Genomic DNA, 23,872 nt, shown 5'->3' on the forward strand with positions numbered 1-23,872 from the left:
AGTATTTAAGAAGACTATTTAATTAATTCAGATCTAGGATGTGTTATTTTTGTGTTCCCTTTATTTTTTTGAGCAGTGCATATTATTTTTTTTAACAGTACACATCAGATGATCATCCCTCTCTTCTTCTAACTTGTGGGTCAATGAGAAGGCTTTGTCACAGTTTAGCAACATCCCTAGCAACCAATAAAAAAGTTGCCTACCCCTTACTATATAAGAACCTCCGCGGCAGCTATTTTCTAAAGTTTATTGCAGTTATGAAAGAGAGAGAAGTGTCATTGCTGTGCTCTGTGCTTTGTGTTATTACATTAGACAGTTAACTTATGTATATAATTCAGATAGGGGGAGATCGTCAGTGTAGGTTAGATTGATTTATAGTGCAGGATGTTAGGCAGTGTAATAGGTTCTGTTGTCCATACATACATGCTACAGACATAGTGCTGTGATGTCACACTAGTTGCACTTATTGCGGAAAATTATGCGCATCATTAATTGCCGAAATTTTGCAAGCGCAAATATATTGGAGCACTCTATCTTCATATAAAGCTATTCTAATGTTCGGCCGTGCCAACCACTTTCTTTAGTCTCAGGAAACTTATACCAGCTTGAAAAATGTAGCATAAGTGACCCACGCCGGTATTTCGTGCGCATTACGCGAAAAATACATTGCTGATTCTCGCAATCAAGAATATAATTTCGAATTCGCGAATATATGGCGAATATTCTACAAAATATTCGCGAAATATTGCGGATTCGAATATTGCCCCTGCCGCTCATCACTAATAATGAATATAGATTTTCTCATCAATTATACGAATATAAACATTTATTATTACTATGTATATAAAACAGCTTTATAAATATCATATATACAAATATGTTCAAGTTCATGAAAATAAATTATAACCATCATGTTTCCATTTACATTTTGACCATCAGTTTTTGCAAATAAAAACTAAAAAAAGAATGCAAATGTATTTTAGTTGCAACAGGATACACTACTTTCCATGGTATAATCTGTATTTGAATTTGTCCATAAATACTTAAATATCAGTAAAGGTGCTTTAATAGAGACTTTGGAAAGCCATATCAAAAGTTCATGAATGATGTCTACTGCTCACATTTTGCTCTTGAATATTGAAGATTCGTGTGTCCAGTCACAATGTCAGGTTCTTATATTTCTCTTCTGAATTTGTTAATGATTAGAGAAAAAACTCTTCTGTAACTCTCACGGAACTGGCGGTTCATGGCTGCATACAGTATAGGATTGATGCAACTGTTTAACCAAGTAAGATTTGCTGCTATCATGTGAAGAACTTGAGGTGCTGCATTTTTGGCATCAAAAATGTTGAGCAGTAAAAAGGGGATATAGCTAACCACAAAGAAGAGAAAAACCACAAAGCACATGCGAGTGACCTTTTTGAAATCTGAACCAGAGTCCTTTGGTTGGGTTACTGTCGCAGGTGCTGATCTAACGTAATCTGTAGACTGAGAGGTCAATGTAACTTTTGAAGAGGTAACCTGTTCTGAGATGATTTCACTGGAGGCTGCTGTGTCTTCTAGTTCTATGTCATGAAATTTACTGTTGACACCAGATTTATCACTGGAAGCATTTGACTTTGTATTTTTGGTTTTGGCAAGTTTGTACTGGTCCAAAGCCTTGGAAGCAGATTTAACTTTGAGATGGATGACCAAATAAAAGATCCCAACACAGCTTAGGCCTACCACGAAGTAAAACCCCATTAGAATGGTGGTGTAAGGTCTTCCTTTTATACGATGGAAGCTACAGGTGCGAACTTTTGGAATTAAAACATAGACTGTCCAAAGTGGTGCAAAGCTGGCAAATCCTGCCATCCAGGTGGCCAGGAGAATGAGTGTTGGAGCCAACTTGCAAAAAATACGATCAAACAGTTTATTGTTTGTGATGAGAATGTAACGGCTGACAGCGATGAGGCACAGATTAATAATCGATACAGAATTAGAGACAAACAACAGCATTCCGAAGACTCGGCAGAAGATTTCTCCACTTCTCCAGTACAGGTGAAGGTATGAGTCTACAGAGAAGGGCTGTAAAAACGTATAGTACAAGCTGTCCGCTAGTGTTAGATTGATGATAAGTAGATTGAATCGGGTCTGCAACTTTTTATCCAATGCATAGGCAACAACTGTTAACACATTGCCAGATGTCCCCACCAAAGACACGATAATGCCCCACGTCACAGCAAAGTATCGATAATCCACAATAGTTGGATGATAGCAAGAGAAGGGATCTGAATCATTCATTGTGGACGCTGAGTCTGAGTCATTCATGGTGGTGTGTGGACTTTTCTTCAGCAGTGTTTCTTTCTGAATGGTTTAAAATAAGAAAACAGGTTATTTCCATGCACATTAACCAGATTCAGTTACAGTTTTATGCTATATTCATGCTATTTTTATGTGCTCAGAGATTAGAACAACCCTTTTTGCTAAGACAGCAACTAAGATACTGTTACCTCAGACTTACTATCTATAACAGTTGTAAAAGTCATACCAGTCATAGACACAGCTAAAAGAGAGATTAACACATCTTTAATGTTAACGCCACCATTCTACTCCTCTAGAAAGCTGAGATATTGGAAGCTGTTGGTGAGGGCCTCACCCTGTAGAGTTTCTTTACCAGTCCATGTGCCTAGATGTGACATGAAGTACCATGGTTGCAGGCAATTTTATTTCCCGGAGAGGCAGTTCTTTGGTTTGCATGGAGTTGACTATTACATATTGTTATTATGTCTTTAGGTTTCCTCTTGCAATTTTGATATAAGTACAAGAGAAGATGTTGATTTTACTTATTTTGATCTCCTCTTGTTTTCTTTTAACTACTCATACAGTACATATTAACCACACGTTGAGGAACAGGCCATAAACATGTTCTGATCTCAGAGACCTGTCTACAATTTTGCAGAGTAGTTTTGCACACTGTCTGTGGACAGAAGCACTAAGCATAAGTATAGAATGCTTTCAGAACCTTTCAGATATTGATGGTCATGTCTGTAAGTGTGGACTGAGCTTCTATTTTTGACTTGCATACATTATTTCTGAGCAGGGGAATTTCGAGGCAATCCATATGACTAGTTCAGGCTATATTCTACTTCTCATAGCGTGATGCAATACTATGCTGCACAAATAATAGTCATTGAAAAATCTAATTGCATATACCAAAGTGTGTTCTAAAATTACCTACGAAAAAGTAGTATTTCCTGGTATCTATCTATCTATATACCTGTGGTCCTTTTATCTTGCCTAAGGGTTTCATAAGTGATCTTTACTGATCACTCATTGATTACTTATCCTAAGAGAGTAGGTTATGAGAAAATCTTTTAGTTACGCTAGTGAGTTTTGTAACATATGCCTGATGAACCATCGGAAGAAGTAAGATCAGAATTCATCAAATAGCATGCAAGGAGCACATAAATCACTTTCCAGGTCAATGCAAAGGAGCTATTTCTATTGTATAACATCCTTTAGGAGTGAAGAAAATAACAGAATTATAATTATTCTGCAGACGTCTATTAGTGTAACGTAGAATTTCCACTAAACCAAGTATTATTCAAAGTATTATTATGTAAGCTCCTGAGTTGGCTATTTTACACAACTCTGTTTGGGGACCGTGGCCCCACCTCAAAAACAAGCAGAAACAGTTATTTTTACCAACGACCATGACCAAGTAAATTAACATACTGCGTACAGAAGAGTTATGGTGGGAAGAAATTATAGTAATAATTAAGAGGTGAATACAATATTTCTGGAAGGAAGAATATCACTCGATGAATTAATAGTGATTTTTTTTTTAATGCTGCATCAGTTATTGTCATTATCAGTTTTTTAAATTCAATGGCTGACAAGCTGATGCAAGCCTCAACTTATATATTAAATATGCACATAGACCCAAAACGATTTCAATAACCTCTGGCTAAATAGACTAATCTCCAATCCAGCAGCAATCATTGTGGTATATACCCTGACACTAAAAGAGGGATTATTTATACAGTACAGACCAAAAGTTTGGACACACCTTCTCATTCAAAGAGTTTTCTTTATTTTCATGACTATGAAGGCATCAAAACTATGGAATTATATACATAACAAACAAGTGTGAAACAACTGAAAATATGTCATATTCTAGGTTCTTCAAAGTAGCCACCTTTTGCTTTGATTACTGCTTTGCACACTCTTGGCATTCTCTTGATGAGCTTTAAGAAGTAGTCCCCTGAAATGGTTTTCCAACAGTCTTGAAGGAGTTCCCAGAGATGCTTAGCACTTGTTGACCCTTTTGCCTTCACTCTGCAGTCCAGCTCACCCCAAACCATCTCGATTGGGTTCAGGCCCGGTGACTGTGGAGGCCAGGTCATCTGGCGCAGCACCACATCACTCTCCTTCATGGTCAAATAGCCCTTACTTTCAGGGTTTTCCCAATTTTTCGGCTAACTGACTGACCTTCATTTCTTAAAGTAATGATGGCCACTCGTTTTTCTTTACTTAGCTGCTTTTTTCTTGCCATAATACAAATTCTAACAGTCTATTCAGTAGGACTATCAGCTGTGTATCCACCTGACTTCTCCTCAATGCAACTGATGGTCCCAACTAGAGTTGAGCGAACACCTGGATGTTTGGGTTCGAGAAGTTCGGCCGAACTTCCCGGAAATGTTCGGGTTCGGGATCCGAACCCGACCCGAACTTCGTCCCGAACCCCATTGAAGTCAATGGGGACCTGAACTTTTCGGCACTAAAAAGGCTGTAAAACAGCCCAGGAAAGGGCTAGAGGGCTGCAAAAGGCAGCAAAATGTAGTTAAATCCCCTGCAAACAAATGTGGATAGGGAAATGAATAAAAATAAAAATAAAATAAATAAAAATTAACCAATATCAATTGGAGAGAGGTCCCATAGCAAAGAATCTGGCTTCATGTCAGCAGAGAATCAGTCTTCATGTCATAGCAGAGAATCAGGCTTCACGTCACCCACCACTGGAACAGTCCATTGTCAGATATTTAGGCCCTGGCACCCAGGCAGAGGAGAGAGGTCCCATAACATAGAATCTGGCTTCATGTCAGCAGAGAATCAGTCTTCATGTCATAGCAGAGAATCAGGCTTCACGTCACCCAACACTGGAACAGTCCATTGTCAGATATTTAGGCCCAGGCACCCAGGCCGAGGAGAGAGGTCCCATAGCAGAGAATCTGGCTTCATGTCAGCAGAGAATCAGTCTTCATGTCATAGCAGAGAATCAGGCTTCACGTCACCCACCACTGTAACAGTCCATTGTCAGATATTTAGGCCCCGGCACCCAGGCAGAGGAGAGAGGTCCCATAACATAGAATCTGGCTTCATGTCAGCAGAGAATCAGTCTTCATGTCATAGCAGAGAATCAGGCTTCACGTCACCCACCACTGGAACAGTCCATTGTCATATATTTAGGCCCCGGCACCCAGGCAGAGGAGAGAGGTCCCATAACAGAGAATCTGGCTTCATGTCAGCAGAGAATCAGTCTTCATGTCATAGCAGAGAGGCTTCACGTCACCCACCGCTGTAACAGTCCATTGTCAGATATTTAGGCCCTGGCACCCAGGCAGAGGAGAGAGGTCCCATAACAGAGAATCTGGCTTCATGTCAGCAGAGAATCAGTCTTCATGTCATAGCAGAGAATCAGGCTTCACGTCACCCACCACTGTAACAGTCCATTGTCAGATATTTAGGCCCCAGCACCCAGGCAGAGGAGAGAGGTCCCATAGCAGAGAATCTGGCTTCATGTCAGCAGAGAATCAGTCTTCATGTCATAGCAGAGAATCAGGCTTCACGTCACCCAACACTGGAACAGTCCATTGTCAGATATTTAGGCCCCGGCACACAGGCAGAGGACAGAGGTCCCATAACAGAGATTCAGGCTTCATGTCAGCAGAGAATCAGTCTTCATGTCATAGCAGAGAATCATGCTTCACGTCACCCAACATTGGAACAGTCCATTGTCATATAATTTAGGCCCCAGCACCCAGACAGAGAAGAGAGGTCCCATAACAGAGATTCAGGCTTCATGTCAGCGACTCAGCAGAGAATCAGTCTTCATGTCATAGCAGAGAATCAGGCTTCATGTCACCCACCACTGGAACAGGCCACTGTCATATATTTTTAGGCGCCGGCACCCAGACAGAGGAGAGGTTCATTCAACTTTGGGTTGCCCCGCAATATAATGGTAAAATGAAAATAAAAATAGGATTGAATGAGGAAGTGCCCTGGAGTACAATAATATATGGTTAAAGGGAGGTAGTTAATGTCTAATCTGCACAAGGGATGGACAGGTCCTGTGGGATCCATGCCTGGTTAATTTTTATGAACGTCAGCTTGTCCACATTGGCTGTAGACAGGCGGCTGCGTTTGTCTGTAATGACGCCCCCTGCCGTGCTGAATACACGTTCAGACAAAACGCTGGCCGCCGGGCAGACCAGCACCTCCAAGGCATAAAAGGCTAGCTCTGGCCACGTGGACAATTTGGAGACCCAGAAGTTGAATGGGGCCGAACCATCAGTCAGTACGTGGAGGGGTGTGCACACGTACTGTTCCACCATGTTAGTGAAATGTTGCCTCCTGCTAACACGTTCCGTATCAGGTGGTGGTGCAGTTAGCTGTGGCGTGGTGACAAAACTTTTCCACATCTCTGCCATGCTAACCCTGCCCTCAGAGGAGCTGGCCGTGACACAGCTGCGTTGGCGACCTCTTGCTCCTCCTCTGCCTTCGCCTTGGGCTTCCACTTGTTCCCCTGTGACACTTGAGAATGCTCTCAGTACAGCATCTACCAACGTGCGCTTGTACTCGCGCATCTTCCTATCAAGCTCCAGTGCAGGAAGTAAGGTGGGCACACTGTCTTTGTACCGTGGATCCAGCAGGGTGGCAACCCAGTAGTCCGCACACATTAAAATGTGGGCAACTCTGCTGTCATTGCGAAGGCACTGCAGCATGTAGTCGCTCATGTGTGCCAGGCTGCCCAGAGGTAAGGACAAGCTGTCCTCTGTGGGAGGTGTATCGTCATCGTCCTGCATTTCCCCCCAGCCACGCACCAGTGATGGGCCCGAGCTGCGTTTGGTGCCACCCCGCTGTGAACATGCTTCATCCTCATCCTCCTCCACCTCCTCCTCATCCTCGTCCTCCTCGTCCTCCAGTAGTGGGCCCTGTCTGGCCACATTTGTACCTGGCCTCTGCTGTTGCAAAAAACCTCCCTCTGAGTCACTTCGAAGAGACTGGCCTGAAAGTGCTAAAAATGACCCCTCTTCCTCCTTCTCCTCCTGGGCCACCTCCTCTTCCATCATCGCCCTAAGTGTTTTCTCAAGGAGACATAGAAGTGGTATTGTAACGCTGATAACGGCGTCCTCACCACTGGCTATGTTGGTGGAGTACTCGAAACAGCGCAACAGGGCACACAGGTCTCGCATGGAGGCCCAGTCATTGGTGGTGAAGTGGTGCTGTTCCGCAGTGCGACTGACCCGTGCGTGCTGCAGCTGAAACTCCACTATGGCCTGCTGCTGCTCGCACAGTCTGTCCAGCATGTGCAAGGTGGAGTTCCACCTGGTGGGCACGTCGCATATGAGGCGGTGAGCGGGAAGGCCGAAGTTACGCTGTAGCACAGACAGGCGAGCAGCGGCAGGATGTGAACACCGGAAGCGTGAACAGACGGCCCGCACTTTATGCAGCAGCTCTGACATGTCGGGATAGTTGTGAATGAACTTCTGCACCACCAAATTCAGCACATGCGCCAGGCAAGGGATGTGCGTCAAACCGGCTAGTCCCAGAGCTGCAATGAGATTTCGCCCATTATCGCACACCACCATGCCGGGCTTGAGGCTCACCGGCAGCAACCACTCGTCGGTCTGTTGTTCTATACCCCTTACAACTCCTGTGCGGTGTGGGGCCTGTCCCCCAAACATATGAGTTTCAGAATGGCCTGCTGACGTTTACCCCGGGCTGTGCTGAAGTTGGTGGTGAAGGTGTGTGGCTGACTGGATGAGCAGGTGGAAGAAGAGGAGGAGGAAGCTGAGTAGGAGGAGGAGGAGACAGGAGGCAAAGAATGTTGCCCTGCGATCCTTGGCGGCGGAAGGACGTGCGCCAAACAGCTCTCCGCCTGGGGTCCAGCCGCCACTACATTTACCCAGTGTGCAGTTAGGGAGATATAGCATCCCTGGCCATGCTTACTGGTCCACGTATCTGTGGTTAGGTGGACCTTGCCACAGATGGCGTTGCGCAGTGCACACTTGATTTTATCGGATACTTGGTTGTGCAGGGAAGGCACGGCTCTCTTGGAGAAGTAGTGCCGGCTGGGAACAACATACTGTGGGACAGCAAGCGACATGAGCTGTTTGAAGCTGTCTGTGTCCACCAGCCTAAATGACAGCATTTCATAGGCCAGTAGTTTAGAAATGCTGGCATTCAGGGCCAGTGATCGAGGGTGGCTAGGTGGGAATTTACGCTTTCTCTCAAATGTTTGTGAGATGGAGAGCTGAACGCTGCCGTGTGACATGGTTGAGATGCTTGGTGACGCAGGTGGTGGTGTTGGTGGTACATTCCATGTTTGCTGGGCAACAGGTGCCAACGTTCCTCCAGAGGCAGAGGAAGAGGCCGAGGCGGCAGCAGCATAAGAGGCCGAGGCGGCAGCAGCAGAAGAGGTAGCAGGGGGAGCCTGAGTGACTTCCTTGTTTTTAAGGTGTTTACTCCACTGCAGTTCATGCTTTGCATGCAGGTGCCTGGTCATGCAGGTTGTGCTAAGGTTCAGAACATTAATGCCTCGCTTCAGGCTCTGATGGCACAGCGTGCAAACCACTCGGGTCTTGTCGTCAGCACATTGTTTGAAGAAGTGCCATGCCAGGGAACTCCTTGAAGCTGCCTTTGGGGTGCTCGGTCCCAGATGGCGGCGGTCAGTAGCAGGCGGAGTCTCTTGGCGGCGGGTGTTCTGCTTTTGCCCACTGCTCCCTCTTTTGCTACGCTGTTGGCTCGGTCTCACCACTGCCTCTTCCTCTGAACTGTGAAAGTCAGTGGCACGACCTTCATTCCATGTGGGGTCTAGGACCTCATCGTCCCCTGCATCGTCTTCATCCCTGACCTCCTGTTCAGTCTGTACACTGCAGAAAGACACAGCAGTTGGCACCTGTGTTTCATCATCATCAGAGATGTGCTGAGGTGGTATTCCCATGTCCTCATCATCAGGAAACATAAGTGGTTGTGCGTTAGTGCATTTTATGTCTTCCACCGCTGGGGAAGGGCTAGGTGGATGCCCTTGGGAAACCCTGCCAGCAGAGTCTTCAAACAGCATAAGAGACTGCTGCATAACTTGAGGCTCAGACAGTTTCCCTGGTATGCATGGGGGTGATGTGACAGACTGATGGGCTTGGTTTTCATGCGCCATCTGTGCGCTTTCTGCAGAAGACTGGGTGGGAGATAATGTGAACGTGCTGGATCTACTGTCGGCCACCCAATTGACTAATGCCTGTACCTGCTCAGGCCTCAGAACGGCATTGGGCCCCACCAAATATCCCTGTAAATTCTGGCGGCTACTGGGACCTGAGGTAGTTGGTACACTAGGACGTGTGGCTGTGGCAGAACGGCCACGTCCTCTCCCAGCACCAGAGGGTCCATTAACACCACCACGACCATGTCCGCGTCCGCGTCCCTTACTAGATGTTTTCCTCATTGTTACCGTTCACCACAATAAGAAAAATATTATTTGGCCCAATGTATTGAATTCAAATTCAGGCCTTTTTTTACAGACACCTAACACTATCTGGCTATCTATTTAGGTACCGTATTACACTAATACAGGCACAGCAGTAATGACAGATTTAGCTGAATATAAATTTGAGGCCTATTATTTAGGCGCTGGGTGACAGGTATACGTTTACGGACAGAATTAGACTTGGATATGCACAGTAGAGTGTGTGTGAAGTTATTGAGAATGACCCTATCAGCACCTTGAATCTAATATACCCTTTTAGGGATAGATTTAAAGTAGGCCTGATACAGCAGAAACCACTAATTTAGGAAATTGCTAAGTTGGGAATTGTATTTCAACCCAGAACAAAAACTGTGCTTTGACGGACACAAAATAACTTGACCAGCTACAGCAATAACCACAGATTTAGCTGAATATAAATTTGAGGCCTATTATTTAGGTGCTGGGTGACAGGTATACGTTTACAGACAGAATTAGACTTGGAAATGCACAGTAGCGTGTGTGTGAAGTTATTGAGAATGACCCTATCAGCACCTTGAATCTAATCTACCCTTTTTTTAATGAATAGATTTAAAGTAGCCCTGATACAGCAGAAACCACTAATTTAGGAAATTGCTAAGTTGGGAATTGTATTTCAACCCAGAACAAAAATATATCCAGACAGCAGACAGTATTACAATTGTCTGGCCACAGCTGAAACACCAGATTTAGGGTACTGCTATTTTGGCAATTGTATTTCACCCCTCAATAAAATAGCAAGCACAGCCAAGTTCCTGATGTAGGATATAGCCAAAAAATAACCACACTATTGATGGTTAAATGGACTTGGTGGCAGCTTGCCCCTGATGTAGGATATAGCCAAAAAATAACCACACTATTGATGGTTAAATGGACTTGGTGGCAGCTTGCCCCTGATGTAGGATATAGCCAAAAAATAACCACACTATTGATGGTTAAATGGACTTGGTGACAGCTTGCCCCTGATGTAGGATATAGCAAAAAAAAATAACCACACTATTGATGGTTAAATGGACTTGGTGGCAGCTTGCCCCTGATGTAGGATATAGCCAAAAAATAACCACACTATTGATGGTTAAATGGACTTGGTGGCAGCTTGCCCCTGATGTAGGATATAGCAAAAAAATAACCACACTATTGATGGTTAAATGGACTTGGTGACAGCTTGCCCCTGATGTAGGATATAGCAAAAAAATAACCACACTATTGATGGTTAAATGGACTTGGTGGCAGCTTGTGCTGGCGCACCACAAGCCACAAAATGGTCGCCGATCACCCCAGAAAAAAGTGACTGAAAAACGCTCTGGGCAGCCTAAAAACAGTGAGCAATTGAATAGCAGCAGTTCAATGATCCACAGCTGTAGATCGATTACTGACTTAAGTGTTTTGGAGGAGTTAATCACTGCCTAATCTCGCCCTAACGTCACAGCTGCAACCTCTCCCTACACTAAGCACAGCAGAATGACGTGCGGCGCTACGTGACTCCAGCTTAAATAGAGGTTGGGTCACATGCTGCACTGGCCAATCACAGCCATGCCAATAGTAGGCATGGCTGTGATGGCCTTGTGGGGCAAGTAGTATGACGCTTGTTGATTGGCTGCTTTGCAGCCTTTCAAAAAGCGCCAAGAAAACGACGAACACCGAACCCGGACTTTTACTAAAAGGTTCGGGTCCGTGTCACGGACACCCCAAAATTCGGTACGAACCCGAACTATACAGTTCGGGTTCGCTCATCCCTAGTCCCAACCCCATTTATAAGTCAAGAAATCCCACTTATTAACCACCTCAGCCCCCAGTGCTTAAACACCCTGAAAGACCAGGCCACTTTTTACACTTCTGACCTACACTACTTTCACCGTTTATTGCTCGGTCATGCAACTTACCACCCAAATGAATTTTACCTCCTTTTCTTCTCACTAATAGAGCTTTCATTTGGTGGTATTTCTTTGCTGCTGACATTTTTACTTTTTTTGTTATTAATCGAAATTTAACGATTTTTTTGCAAAAAAATGACATTTTTCACTTTCAGGTGTAAAATTTTGCAAAAAAAACGACATCCATATAGAAATTTTGCTCTAAATTTATAGTTCTACATGTCTTTGATAAAAAAAAAATGTTTGGGTAAAAAAAAAATGGTTTGGGTAAAAGTTATAGCGTTTACAAACTATGGTACAAAAATGTGAATTTCCGCTTTTTGAAGCAGCTCTGACTTTCTGAGCACCTGTCATGTTTCCTGAGGTTCTACAATGCCCAGACAGTACAAACACCCCACAAATGACCCCATTTCTGAAAGTAGACACCCTAAGGTATTCACTGATGGGCATAGTGAGTTCATAGAACTTTTTATTTTTTGTCACAAGTTAGCGGAAAATGATGATTTTTTTTTTTTTTTTTTTTTCTTACAAAGTCTCATATTCCACTAACTTGTGACAAAAAATAAAAAGTTCTATGAACTCACTATGCCCATCAGCGAATACCTTGGGGTCTCTTCTTTCCAAAATGGGGTCACTTGTGGGGTAGTTATACTGCCCTGGCATTCTAGGGGCCCAAATGTGTGGTAAGGAGTTTGAAATCAAATTCTGTAAAAATTGACCTGTGAAATCCGAAAGGTGCTCTTTGGAATATGGGCCCCTTTGCCCACCTAGGCTGCAAAAAAGTGTCACACATCTGGTATCTCCGTACTCAGGAGAAGGTGGGGAATGTGTTTTGGTGTGTCATTTTATATATACCCATGCTGGGTGAGAGAAATATCTTGGCAAAAGACAACTTTTCCCATTTTTTTATACAAAGTTGGCATTTGACCAAGATATTTATCTCACCCAGCATGGGTATATGTAAAAAGACACCCCAAAACACATTCCTCAACTTCTCCTGAGTACGGAGATACCAGATGTGTGACACTTTTTTGCAGCCTAGGTGGGCAAAGGGGCCCACATTCCAAAGAGCACCTTTCGGATTTCACAGGTCATTTTTTACTGAATTTGATTTCAAACTCCTTACCACACATTTGGGCCCCTAGAATGCCAGGGCAGTATAACTACCCCACAAGTGACCCCATTTTGGAAAGAAGAGACCCCAAGGTATTCGCTGATGGGCATAGTGAGTTCATGGAAGTTTTTATTTTTTGTCACAAGTTAGTGGAATATGAGACTTTGTATGAAAAAAAAAAAAAAAAAATCATCATTTTCCACTAACTTGTGACTAAAAATTAAAAATTCTAGGAACTTGCCATGCCCCTCACGGAATACCTTGGGGTGTCTTCTTTCCAAAATGGGGTCACTTGTGGGGTAGTTATACTGCCCTGGCATTTTACAGGGGCCCTAATGTGTGGTAAGTAGGTAAATGACCTGTGAAATCCGAAAGGTGCTCTTTGGAATGTGGGCCCCTTTGCCCACCTAGGCTGCAAAAAAGTGTCACACATCTGGTATCTCCGTACTCAGGAGAAGGTGGGGAATGTGTTTTGGGGTGTCATTTTACATATACCCATGCTGGGTGAGAGAAATATCTTGGCAAAGACAACTTTTCCCATTTTTTTTATACAAAGTTTGCATTTGACCAAGATATTTATCTCACCCAGCATGGGTATATGTAAAAAGACACCCCAAAACACATTCCTCAACTTCTCCTGAGTACGGAGATACCAGATGTGTGACACTTTTTTGCAGCCTAGGTGGGCAAAGGGGCCCAAATTCCTTTTAGCAGGGCATTTTTAGACATTTGGATACCAGACTTCTTCTCACGCTTTGGGGCCCCTAAAATGCCAGGGCAGTATAAATACCCCACATGTGACCCCATTTTGGAAAGAAGACACCCCAAGGTATTCAATGAGGGGCATGGCGAGTTCATTGAAAAAAAAAAATTTTGGCACAAGTTAGCGGAAATTGATTTTTTTGATTTTGTTCTCACAAAGTCTCCCTTTCCGCTAACTTGGGACAAAAATTTCAATCTTTCATGGACTCAATATGCCCCTCAGCGAATACCTTGGGGTGTCTTCTTTCCAAAATGGTGTTATTTGTGGGGTGTTTGTACTGCCCTGGCATTTGAGGGTCTCCGCAATCATTACATGTATGCCCAGCATTAGGAGTTTCTGCTATTCTCCTTATATTGAGCATACGGGTAATGAGATTTTTTTTTTCCGTTCAGCCTCTGGGCTGAAAGAAAAAAATGAACGGCACAGATTTCTTCATTCGCATCGATCAATGTGGATGAAAAAATCTCGGCCAAAAAAAGAAAAAAGGAGGGGAAAGGCGTCTGCCAGGACATAGGAGCTCCGCCCAACATCCATACCCACTTCAGCTCGTATGCCCTGGCAAACCAGATTTCTCCATTCACATCAATCGATGTGGATGAATAAATCATTGCCGGGATTTTTTTTTTTATATATACAAAGTGTTTGCCAAAGTATATGAACACCGCCACCTCCTCAGCTCATATGCCTTGGCAAACATATCTTTTACTGCAGAGGAGAAATCTCGTCTTGCAGCGCCGCATACACCGACTTGCGTGTAATCTGACAGCAGCGCAATGCTTCTGTCCGAATGCACATCAGTGCTGCAGCTGGTCGATCGGATGGTCCACCTGGAAGGTAAAAAAAACAAAACAAAAAAGAAAAAACCAGGCCGCAAAGCAATAACTTTATTAACTTTAGAACAGAACATATTAACTTTTTTAAACTTTTTTTAACTTTTTTACTTACCGGTAATTTTTTTTTTGTTTTGTTTTTTTTACCTTTATAGAACAAACCTCTCCTTCCCCATGGGACAATGTGCAAAGCGCAAATCGCCCAAAGATGTGGCGAAGTACGTTATGCACTTTATCCCAGGTGAAAGGAGAGGTTTGCAGCAGCTGTGAGAGAAAGGGCCCTAATAGCCCTGTGTGCCTGTCCTGGTGAGATGTGATCCCTATGCTAGGTGTACCTGTGTGTGGTACTTCCGGAAACACTCTCCTAAGCATAGGGCAGGGTGGTCCGGACAGTCAGGACAGAAATAGCGGGTGTCACGCCTTATTCCACTCCTGCTACAGACACGACATTTTTTTCGGGGTGGCGGTTGGGTTGAGGTACCAGCAACGACACTGGGGAAATGTCGCTCGTGTAGACGGCTAACTACACTGGTGGATGGGGCCACGGAACCTCCTGGGTAAAGGAGGTTCTCGATGATCTCTTCCTGGAATTTGAGGAAGGATCGTGTTCTCCCAGCCTTACTGTAGAGAACAAAACTATTGTAGAGCGCCAATTGAATTAAATATACAGACACCTTCTTATACCAGCGTCTGGTTCTGCGGGAAACTAAATAGGGAGCCAACATCTGGTCATTGAAGTCCACCCCTCCCATGAGCGCATTATAGTCGTGGACTGAGAGGGGCTTTTCAATGACACGGGTTGCCCTTTGAATTTGTATTGTCGTGTCTGCGTGAATGGAGGAGAGCATGTAAACGTCACGCTTGTCTCTCCATTTCACCGCGAGCAGTTCTTCGTTACACAAGGCAGCCCTCTCCCCCCTTGCAAGACGGGTGGTTACAAGCCGTTGGGGGAAGCCCACGCGACTAGTTCGCGCGGTGCCACAGGCGCAAATCCGTTCTAGAAACAAATGCCTAAAGAGGGCCACACTTGTGTAAAAATTGTCCACATAAAGATGGTACCCCTTGCCGAATAAGGGTGACACCAAGTCCCAGACTGTCTTCCCACTGCTCCCCAGGTAGTCAGGGCAACCGACCGGCTCCAGGGTCTGATCTTTTCCCTCATAGATCCGAAATTTGTGGGTATAGCCTGTGGCCCTTTCACAGAGCTTATACAATTTGACCCCATACCGGGCACGCTTGCTTGGGATGTACTGTTTGAAGCCAAGGCGCCCGGTAAAATGTATTAGGGACTCGTCTACGCAGATGTTTTGCTCAGGGGTATACAAATCTGCAAATTTCTGGTTGAAATGGTCTATGAGGGGCCGAATTTTGTGGAGCCGGTCAAAAGCTGGGTGGCCTCTGGGACGGGAGGTGGTGTTGTCGCTAAAGTGCAGGAAACGCAGGATGGCCTCAAATCGTGTCCTGGACATAGCAGCAGAGAACATGGGCATGTGATGAATTGGGTGCGTTGACCAATATGACCGCAATTCATGCTTTTTTGTCAGGCCCATGTTGAGGAGAAGGCCCAGAAAAATTTTAAGTTCGGAAACTTGGACTGGTTTCCACCGGAAAGGCTGGGCATAAAAGCTTCCCGGGTTTGCGGTTATAAATTGTGTGGCATATTGGTTGGTCTCTGCCACGACTAAGTCCAAGAGCTCCGCAGTCAAGAACAGCTCAAAAAATCCCAGGGCCGTACTGATCTGAGCCGTCTCAACCCGAACTCCAGACTGGGCGGTGAAAGGGGGAACTACTGGTGCGGCTGAAGTTGGTGACTGCCAATCAGGGTTTGCCAGCACCTCAGGGATTCTAGGGGCTCTACGGGCCTGTCTGTGCGGTGGCTGCGACGGGGTAACTAGTGCACGTGCCACCGTACCAGCTTCAACTGCCCTTCTGGTGCTCGCTACTTCACCATGTTGTACGGCAGTGCTGGTACTAGGTCCAGGAAGGGCTGCGCTGCTGGTGTATGCCTCACCACGTGATCCGGCAGCGACAGCCCCACTCTGCTGCTCTTGAAGCGGATCCTGCATAACCTGTGGTCTAGCGACACGGGGCCGGGTACGCCTGGTGCTGCCAGGGACCTCAACCTCCTCGTCCGAACTTTGGGTCAGAGAGCCACTGCTTTCTACAGGTTCATATTCTGACCCGCTAGATTCATCAGATGAGGGTTCCCACTCCTCATCCGACTGGGTCAGAATCCTGTAGGCCTCTTCAGAAGAATACCCCCTGTTTGACATTTGGACTACTAAATTTAGGGGTATTCCCTGAGACTACCCAAGAAAAAAAGCAAGCCTGTCTTACAAAGGGGAGGCTAGCGAAGTACCGGAGGCCGCTGCGGTTGATAAAAAATATCAAAACTGATTTTTTTTATCGCCGCAGAGCGTGTAAAGTGAATGTGCAGTGATCAAAAAAAAAAATTTTTTTGTCACTGCGGTGGGGCGGGCGTGGGTGAACGCACGTGTGGGCGACCGATCAGGCCTGATCGGGCAAACACTGCGTTTTGGGTGGAGGGCGAACTAAAGTGACACTAATACTATTATAGATCTGACCGTGATCAGTTTTGATCACTTACAGATACTATAAAAGTACAAATGCTGATTAGCGATACGCTAAACAGCGAATAAAAGTGACTGCGGTGCGGTGGGGTGGGCGCTAACTGACGCTAACTACCTAACCAAGGGGCCTAAACTATCCCTAAAACCTAACAGCCAATACTAGTGAAAAAAAAAAGTGTCAGTTTACACTGATCACTTTTTGTCTTTCACTAAGTGATTGACAGGGGGCGATCAAGGGGTTAATTTGGATGATGGGGGTGATGGATGGTGATCAGGGGCTAAGGGCAGTGTTTGGTGTGTACTCACAGTGATGTCTGCTCCTCTGCTGGATCCAACCGACGAAAAGGACCAGCACAGGAGCAGAGAAGCCATATAACAGATCATATTTACTAATATGATCTGTTATCTGGCTTGTGATTCGATTTTTTAAAAATCAGCAACCTGCCAGCGACGATCATTGGCTGGCAGGTTGCTGATGAAATACTCCTCTAACTTTTGCCGGCCCGCGATGCGCATGCGCGGGCCGGCTGTGACCGAAATCTCGCGTCTCGCGAGATGACGCGCCGGCGCGTCCAGGAGGAATGAATCAACCACCTCCAGGACGCGTCTGTGCGTACAGCGGTCCGGAGGTGGTTAAACCGGGCACACTTGTGAAGTGAAAACCATTTCAGGTGACTACCTCTTGAAGCTCATCAAGAGAATGCCAAAAGTGTGCAAAGCAGTAATCAAAGCAAAAGGTGGCTACTTTGAAGAACCTAAAATATGACATATTTTCTGTTGTTTCACACTTGTTTGTTATGTATATAATTCAACATGTGTTAATTCATAGTTTTGATGCCTTCATAGTCATGAACATAAAGAAAACTCTTTGAATGAGAAGGTGTGTTTAAACTTTTGGTCTGTACTGTATATTAAAAGTTCTTTTTCAGCGACATAAACTTGTAAAACTATAGTAAATTCAGAATGAGACACATTTTAGATATGTAGGCTAGGACATACTCACCAAATGCAGGATTACAACTGGCAGATGGTCTGAGATCATATGGAACCTAGGTCGTTATATAAGTTCTTCCCTAAAAAGCCCCACCTTGCTCAATAATTTCCTATAAGTTCTGTATGTTACTTCTCGTTTTAACTTGTACAGTTTTTTTTTTTCATGTTACAGATGTTATATCATGCAATTTCTGATATTACTTTACAACAGTCATTGGAACAAGAGCTTAAGGCGTTTACTGCATATAATCACACAGCACCATGCCACTTTAGGAAAATGAAGCATAATACATCTCATAATGATACAAATAATACTCTCATGTTAATCATTCAATATGATGGCTATTATATCCTACATATATTTAGACCTTGTTGACAGGATATCAATACGTTACCTATGACTTTTTGTTGGCCTGGTGCCAACATACTCATCCTGTTATATGTGGATCAACATGATGTAACTTTTACCACATTCTTGAAAACTCATAAATAAAGAATAAAAAAAAAAATGATACAAATAATACAACACATGATTGATTAGGACTGAATGACAGAATCCTGGGTTTGTGGGGGAGATCATATGCTGGCTAAACTCAACAGATAGAAGTGAGGCAGCACTCCAGTTAATATACGCCTTTATTCACCCTTTCATGTTTCAGCTCAAATGAGCCTTTCTCAAGCATAAACTGAATATAGGAGAATTAAGGGACTGGAATTCTTTAAACTCTTTAACCAGTGATTGATTGATCAGTCATCCCCATGCATTTACTGTGTGTCGAGTTGGGACCAGGAAGCAGAGACCAGCGGGGACCCAGTAAACATTGGAACAGCAATGGATGGAGGGGATAGACGAGGTGACTAATGCTTCTTTTTCTTAATCCACTCTGCCCTTATATAAAAAATGTTATCAGGCCAGACAACTCCCCAAGGTATAAATGCCTTGGATCATTAGAGAGTCCTCTGGATGACAACACAATCCCCTGATATAAAATTAGAATTTCAGTTAACATAAAAATAATAGGGGTTCTGAGGACATATGGACCACTGCATCTTTTAGCCAGAGTAAAGAAGTGTGAACAGAGAGTTTGTACAGTCAGGTCCATAAATATTGGGACATCGACACAATTGTAACATTTTTGGCTCTATACACCACCACAATGGATTTGAAATGAAACAAACAAGATGTGCTTTAACTGCAGACTGTCAGCTTTAATTTGAGGGTATTTACATCCAAATCAGGTGAACGGTGTAGGAATTACAACAGTTTGCATATGTGCCTCCCACAAAAAGTAATGGGACAATTGGCTTCTCAGCTGTTCCATGGCCAGGTGTGTGTTATTCCCTCATTATCCCAATTAAAATGAGCAGATAAAAGGTCCAGAGTTCATTTCAAGTGTGCTATTTGCATTTGGAATCTGTTGCTGTCAACTCTCAAGATGAGATCCAAAGAGCTGTCCCTATCAGTGAAGCAAACCATTATTAGGCTGAAAAAAACAAAACAAACCCATCAGAGAGATAGCAAAAACATTAGGCGTGGTCAAAACAACTGTTTGGAACATTCTTAAAAAGAAGGAATGCACCGGTGAGCTCAGCAACACCAAAAGACCCGGAAGACCACGGAAAACAACTGTGGTGGATTACCGAAGAATTCTTTCCCTGGTGAAGAAAACACCCTTCACAACAGTTGGCCAGATCAAGAACACTCTCCAGGAGGTAGGTGTATGTGTGTCAAAGTCAACAATCAAGAGAAGACTTCAGCAGAGTGAATACAGAGGATTCACCACAAGATGTAAACCATTGGTGAGCCTCAAAAACAGGAAGGCCAGATTACAGTTTGCCAAACAACATCTAAAAAAGCCTTCACAGTTCTGGAACAACATCCTATGGACAGTTGAGACCAAGATCAACTTGTACCAGAGTGATGGGAAGAGAAGAGTATGGAGAAGGAAAGGAACTGCTCATGATCCTAAGCATACCACCTCATCAGTGAAGCATGGTGGTGGTAGTGTCATGGCGTGGGCATGTATGGCTGCCAATGGAACTGGTTCTCTTGAATTTATTGATGATGTGACTGCTGACAAAAGCAGCAGGATGAATTCTGAAGTGTTTCGGGCAATATTATCTTCTCATATTCAGCCAAATGCTTCAAAACTCATTGGAGGGCGCTTCATAGTGCAGATGGACAATGACCCAAAGCATACTGCAAAAGCAACCAAAGAGTTGTTTAAGGGAAAGAAGTGGAATGTTATGCAATGGCCAAGTCAATCACCTGACCTGAATCATGCATTTCACTTGCTGAAGACAAAACTGAAGGGAAAATGCCCCAAGAACAAGCAGGAACTGAAGACAGTTGCAGTAGAGGCCTGGCAGAGCATCACCAGGGATGAAACCCAGCGTCTTGTGATGTCTATGTGTTCCAGACTTCAGGCTGTAATTGACTGCAAAGGATTTGCAACCAAGTATTAAAAAGTGAAAGTTTGATTTATAATTATTTTTCTGTCCCATTACTTTTGGTCCCCTAACAAGTGGGAGGCACATATGCAAACTGTTGTAATTCCTACACCGTTCACCTGATTTGGATGTAAATAACCTCTAATTAAAGCTGACAGTCTGCAGTTAAAGCACATCTTGTTCGTTTCATGTCAAATCCATTGTGGTGGTGTATAGAGCCAAAAATGTTAGAATTGTGTTGATGTCCCAATATTTATGGACCTGACTGTATATACATTTCAATGGCCAAACACACCTTCCCTGGGTGATATCGCTTGTTCTGTGGAGGTTTCATAAGCCCGTAGATCAAGTGGTCACCGGGCTGTCTTCCTTCTAAAAAGAGGTTGTCTTAATGAGACAATTCCTTGTAGTCACTATCTTATAGGGGATGATATAAAGCCAGCAATGTGCCCCAGACTAAGACAAACCTTGTTAGCTGTATATCACCCTCCTCTGATTTCCTGAAATTCTAATTAAAAGGAATTGCATTAATGCAGCTTAAAATTAGAATTTTGTGAAAAGGTTCAATATTCTAGGCTCAAAGTGTCACACTCTAGTCAGCTAACTAATCCATACCCCCTGAGCAAAGGGTACCTCACAATTGAGACTTTGGGGTTTTATAAGCTGTAAGCCATAATCATCCAAATTATAACAAATAAAGGCTTGAAATATCTCGCTTTGCATGTAATGAGTCTCTCATATGTTAGTTTCACCTTTTAAGTTGCATTATTGAAATAAATGAACTTTGCACAATATTCAAATTTTAGAGAGTTTTATTTCTTCAGAAGAAGAGATAAATTGCATGCATTTTTCCAGGCAGCATTGCCTGTAACACTCTATATGCCAGCTGTCAATGTCTCCACAAGGAGGAAAATTAGATCCCAAACATCCAAGACTTCTTGAGCAACCAACCTGTTCTGTAGTGATAAAGGCAATCAACCCTGGAAAAAATCCGTCAATAGATGGTTGTCTCTTCCTTTTGGAAGACTCTTTGATTTGTTTGAACTCCCTAGTGAAAAATGAACGTACAGGGTAGCTACCTATAGGTTGTGAAGCCACGTGTAGTGGAGTGAATAATGTGTTTTCTCTTCATGGGACAATGAGATGGAGCATATTAGAGTTACACTTGATATGTTCTATGCTGCATTGCATCTTATTAGGATGGTCTCATTGAGGAAAGGCAGTGGCGTACTGCTAATATAGGCAGACCACACAGCTGCTATGGGGCTCGTGGGAGGGGGGGGGGGGCCGGAGTGCACGGAAGCAAGGGCCGGCTCCCAGCTACCACATCCCGCTCTTCTCTGCTGCTGGACTGCATTTAGTCTTACTTTGGTGAAAGGGACAGCACAATACCTTGCAGGGCTTGTTCCTTTCTCCAAAGTAAACTTCACCGACCCGACATGAGCAGACAGCCCCCCCCCCTTCCTTGCAGTGTGATATTCCATCATGTGTGAGGAGGGGGCGGAGCCAGAGGAGCCGAGGCAGCAGCAGGAGATATGGAGACTCTGCTCTCTCTGACCTCCTGTGTCACTGTGCCTCCAGTATAAAGTTCAGTCCCTCACTGGTCCTCCTACACAGCAGCAATGGGGCAAGTTACTGTGGGAGGGAAGTTAGAGTCCTGAAGCTGCTGCCCCTGCACATCTTGTGTCCCCCTGTTGTTCCAGCCCCTCGCAGACCTCTGCCAACTGACTATCTCACCTATACTTCATGCAGAGCAAGAAGTTATGTCTCCCAGTGACTCCCCCCTCCCCCATCAGTGGCATTTCAAATTTCCCCAGCCCTCACCCCCCTATGTATGATGTAATGTCTCTGGAGGTTATATCAGCACTGGAGCGTTATAAGAGGAGTGGCTGATATCAGTCACATAGGATGTAAATGTCTCTGGACAGTGCACAGCCCCCATCATTTAATCCCCCAGGTGCCACGATCAATGCTGATCGCGGCACCTGTGAGTGACGGCGGAGGAATGTGGTTCCCTCTATTAAAAAAAAAAAAAAGATTTATCCGTAACAGTTTCAAAAGGTTATTTATACATTGTATTTCTTTACTTATTAGCAAATGGGTGTGGCAGCGGAGGAGCCAGGGCCAAGGGTGGGTAATAGGCGGAGTTAGGGGGCCCAATTCTGATTCTTGCTATGGGGCCCAATGATTTTTGTGTACGCCCCTGAGGAAAGGTGTTAAAGTGGTTGGTCGCTCTGGGACATTAATATGCAATATGTCCACTAGGATTCACTGTTATCTCCATAACTACGCCCCTGACATGAACAGATAGCAGCCACACATGCACAGCAATCCTCCATTCAACTCTATAGGAGTTCCAAAAATAGCGGATAGCCGGTTTGGCTATTTCCAGCAGTCTCATAGAAGTGAATGGATAGATGGTTGCGCTTGTGCGCTGTGCTCTCCATTAACCATTACGGAACTCCTAAAAACATCCGAGTATGCTCAGGTGGTTATTTTTGGAACTACTACAGTCACGAATGGAGAACACGTCGCACAGTTCTGTAAGCTCTCCTTCACCTTGGGGGCCACATTCTGGAGATAGCTCTGGGACCAACTCCTATCTGACATTGATAACTTTTAATGTGTTTTGTGCATTTGACTTGTATTTCATTGTGTCTGTACTTTTTTTTATTTAGCTATAGCTGAAGGCCTCTGAAAGGGGGGATTCCAGGGGCAGATTGGAAACCTAAAGTGGCCCTGGAAAAAAATACTCAAAAGTGGCCCCATGTTGTAGGAGGGTCTAAATTGACAGGAGATGGGGCAACAAAAGTAGGGGGGTGGGGGATCAGCAATACCATAGCCCAGAATACCATATACCACACACAATATATTGCCCCAAAAGCTGTCCCTCTCTGTTGGCCATTAATAGTGGCCATTTTCTGTCCTCCTCCTCCAGTTTTCCGATTAAGATATGAGCAGCGTGAGGAGGCGAGATGCGGGAAATAGTTAAATTTAAGAGAGCATGTCGCTGGCTGGGTACATGAGTACCTGATTCTCAGAACGCTAATTACTGAGAGCTTATTATGGACCCAGCCAGCGGCAGAGATGGGGGGCTTGGGCGGCCACCAAGGCATCAGCCCAGCTGGAATTTTCCCTGTAAGGTCTATGGCCAATCCGCCCCGAGGGACTCTGAGTGGCCACAGTCAGTAGCAGTGGTGCCACTTGGAGGTGGAGTTAGCCATTACATCCGCATATTTATTTATCACATTTATCTTTTTCAGTGATTTTTCTTTAGTCTATAGTATATACTTGAAGAAGTGACACCTTCAAGTCTGAATGCACTCCTATTTCACCTTGGGAGTAGCAGTTTTTTGTGTACTTTTGCCCCGCCTCTTCCACGGGTGACATTTTTTAGGTGATACATTTAACTGTGCGTGCTATCCCTCTCATTGGTTGCTTGGTGCACATAGAGGTAACAAGAAGCAGAACAATATGTGCAGGGTCTGCTCTT

At 44.4% G+C, this 23,872-nt stretch overlaps 1 protein-coding gene across 1 annotated transcript; it reads right to left on the minus strand.

Annotated features, from left to right (window-relative positions):
• Positions 1-658: 658 nt before the first annotated feature.
• On the minus strand, positions 659-17,992 carry LOC120996126 (G-protein coupled receptor 84-like). The gene is made up of 2 exons (XM_040425854.1): positions 17,939-17,992; positions 659-2,346 (listed from the first exon to the last, which is right to left on the minus strand). Exons 1-2 carry the CDS (start codon positions 17,975-17,977, stop codon positions 1,174-1,176), a joined length of 1,212 nt encoding a protein of 403 aa, XP_040281788.1. The 5' UTR covers positions 17,978-17,992; the 3' UTR covers positions 659-1,173.
• Between the last annotated feature and the right edge of the window lie 5,880 nt (positions 17,993-23,872).

Source organism: Bufo bufo, chromosome 3, assembly GCF_905171765.1.
Source record: "Bufo bufo chromosome 3, aBufBuf1.1, whole genome shotgun sequence".
Taxonomy (NCBI): domain Eukaryota; kingdom Metazoa; phylum Chordata; class Amphibia; order Anura; family Bufonidae; genus Bufo; species Bufo bufo.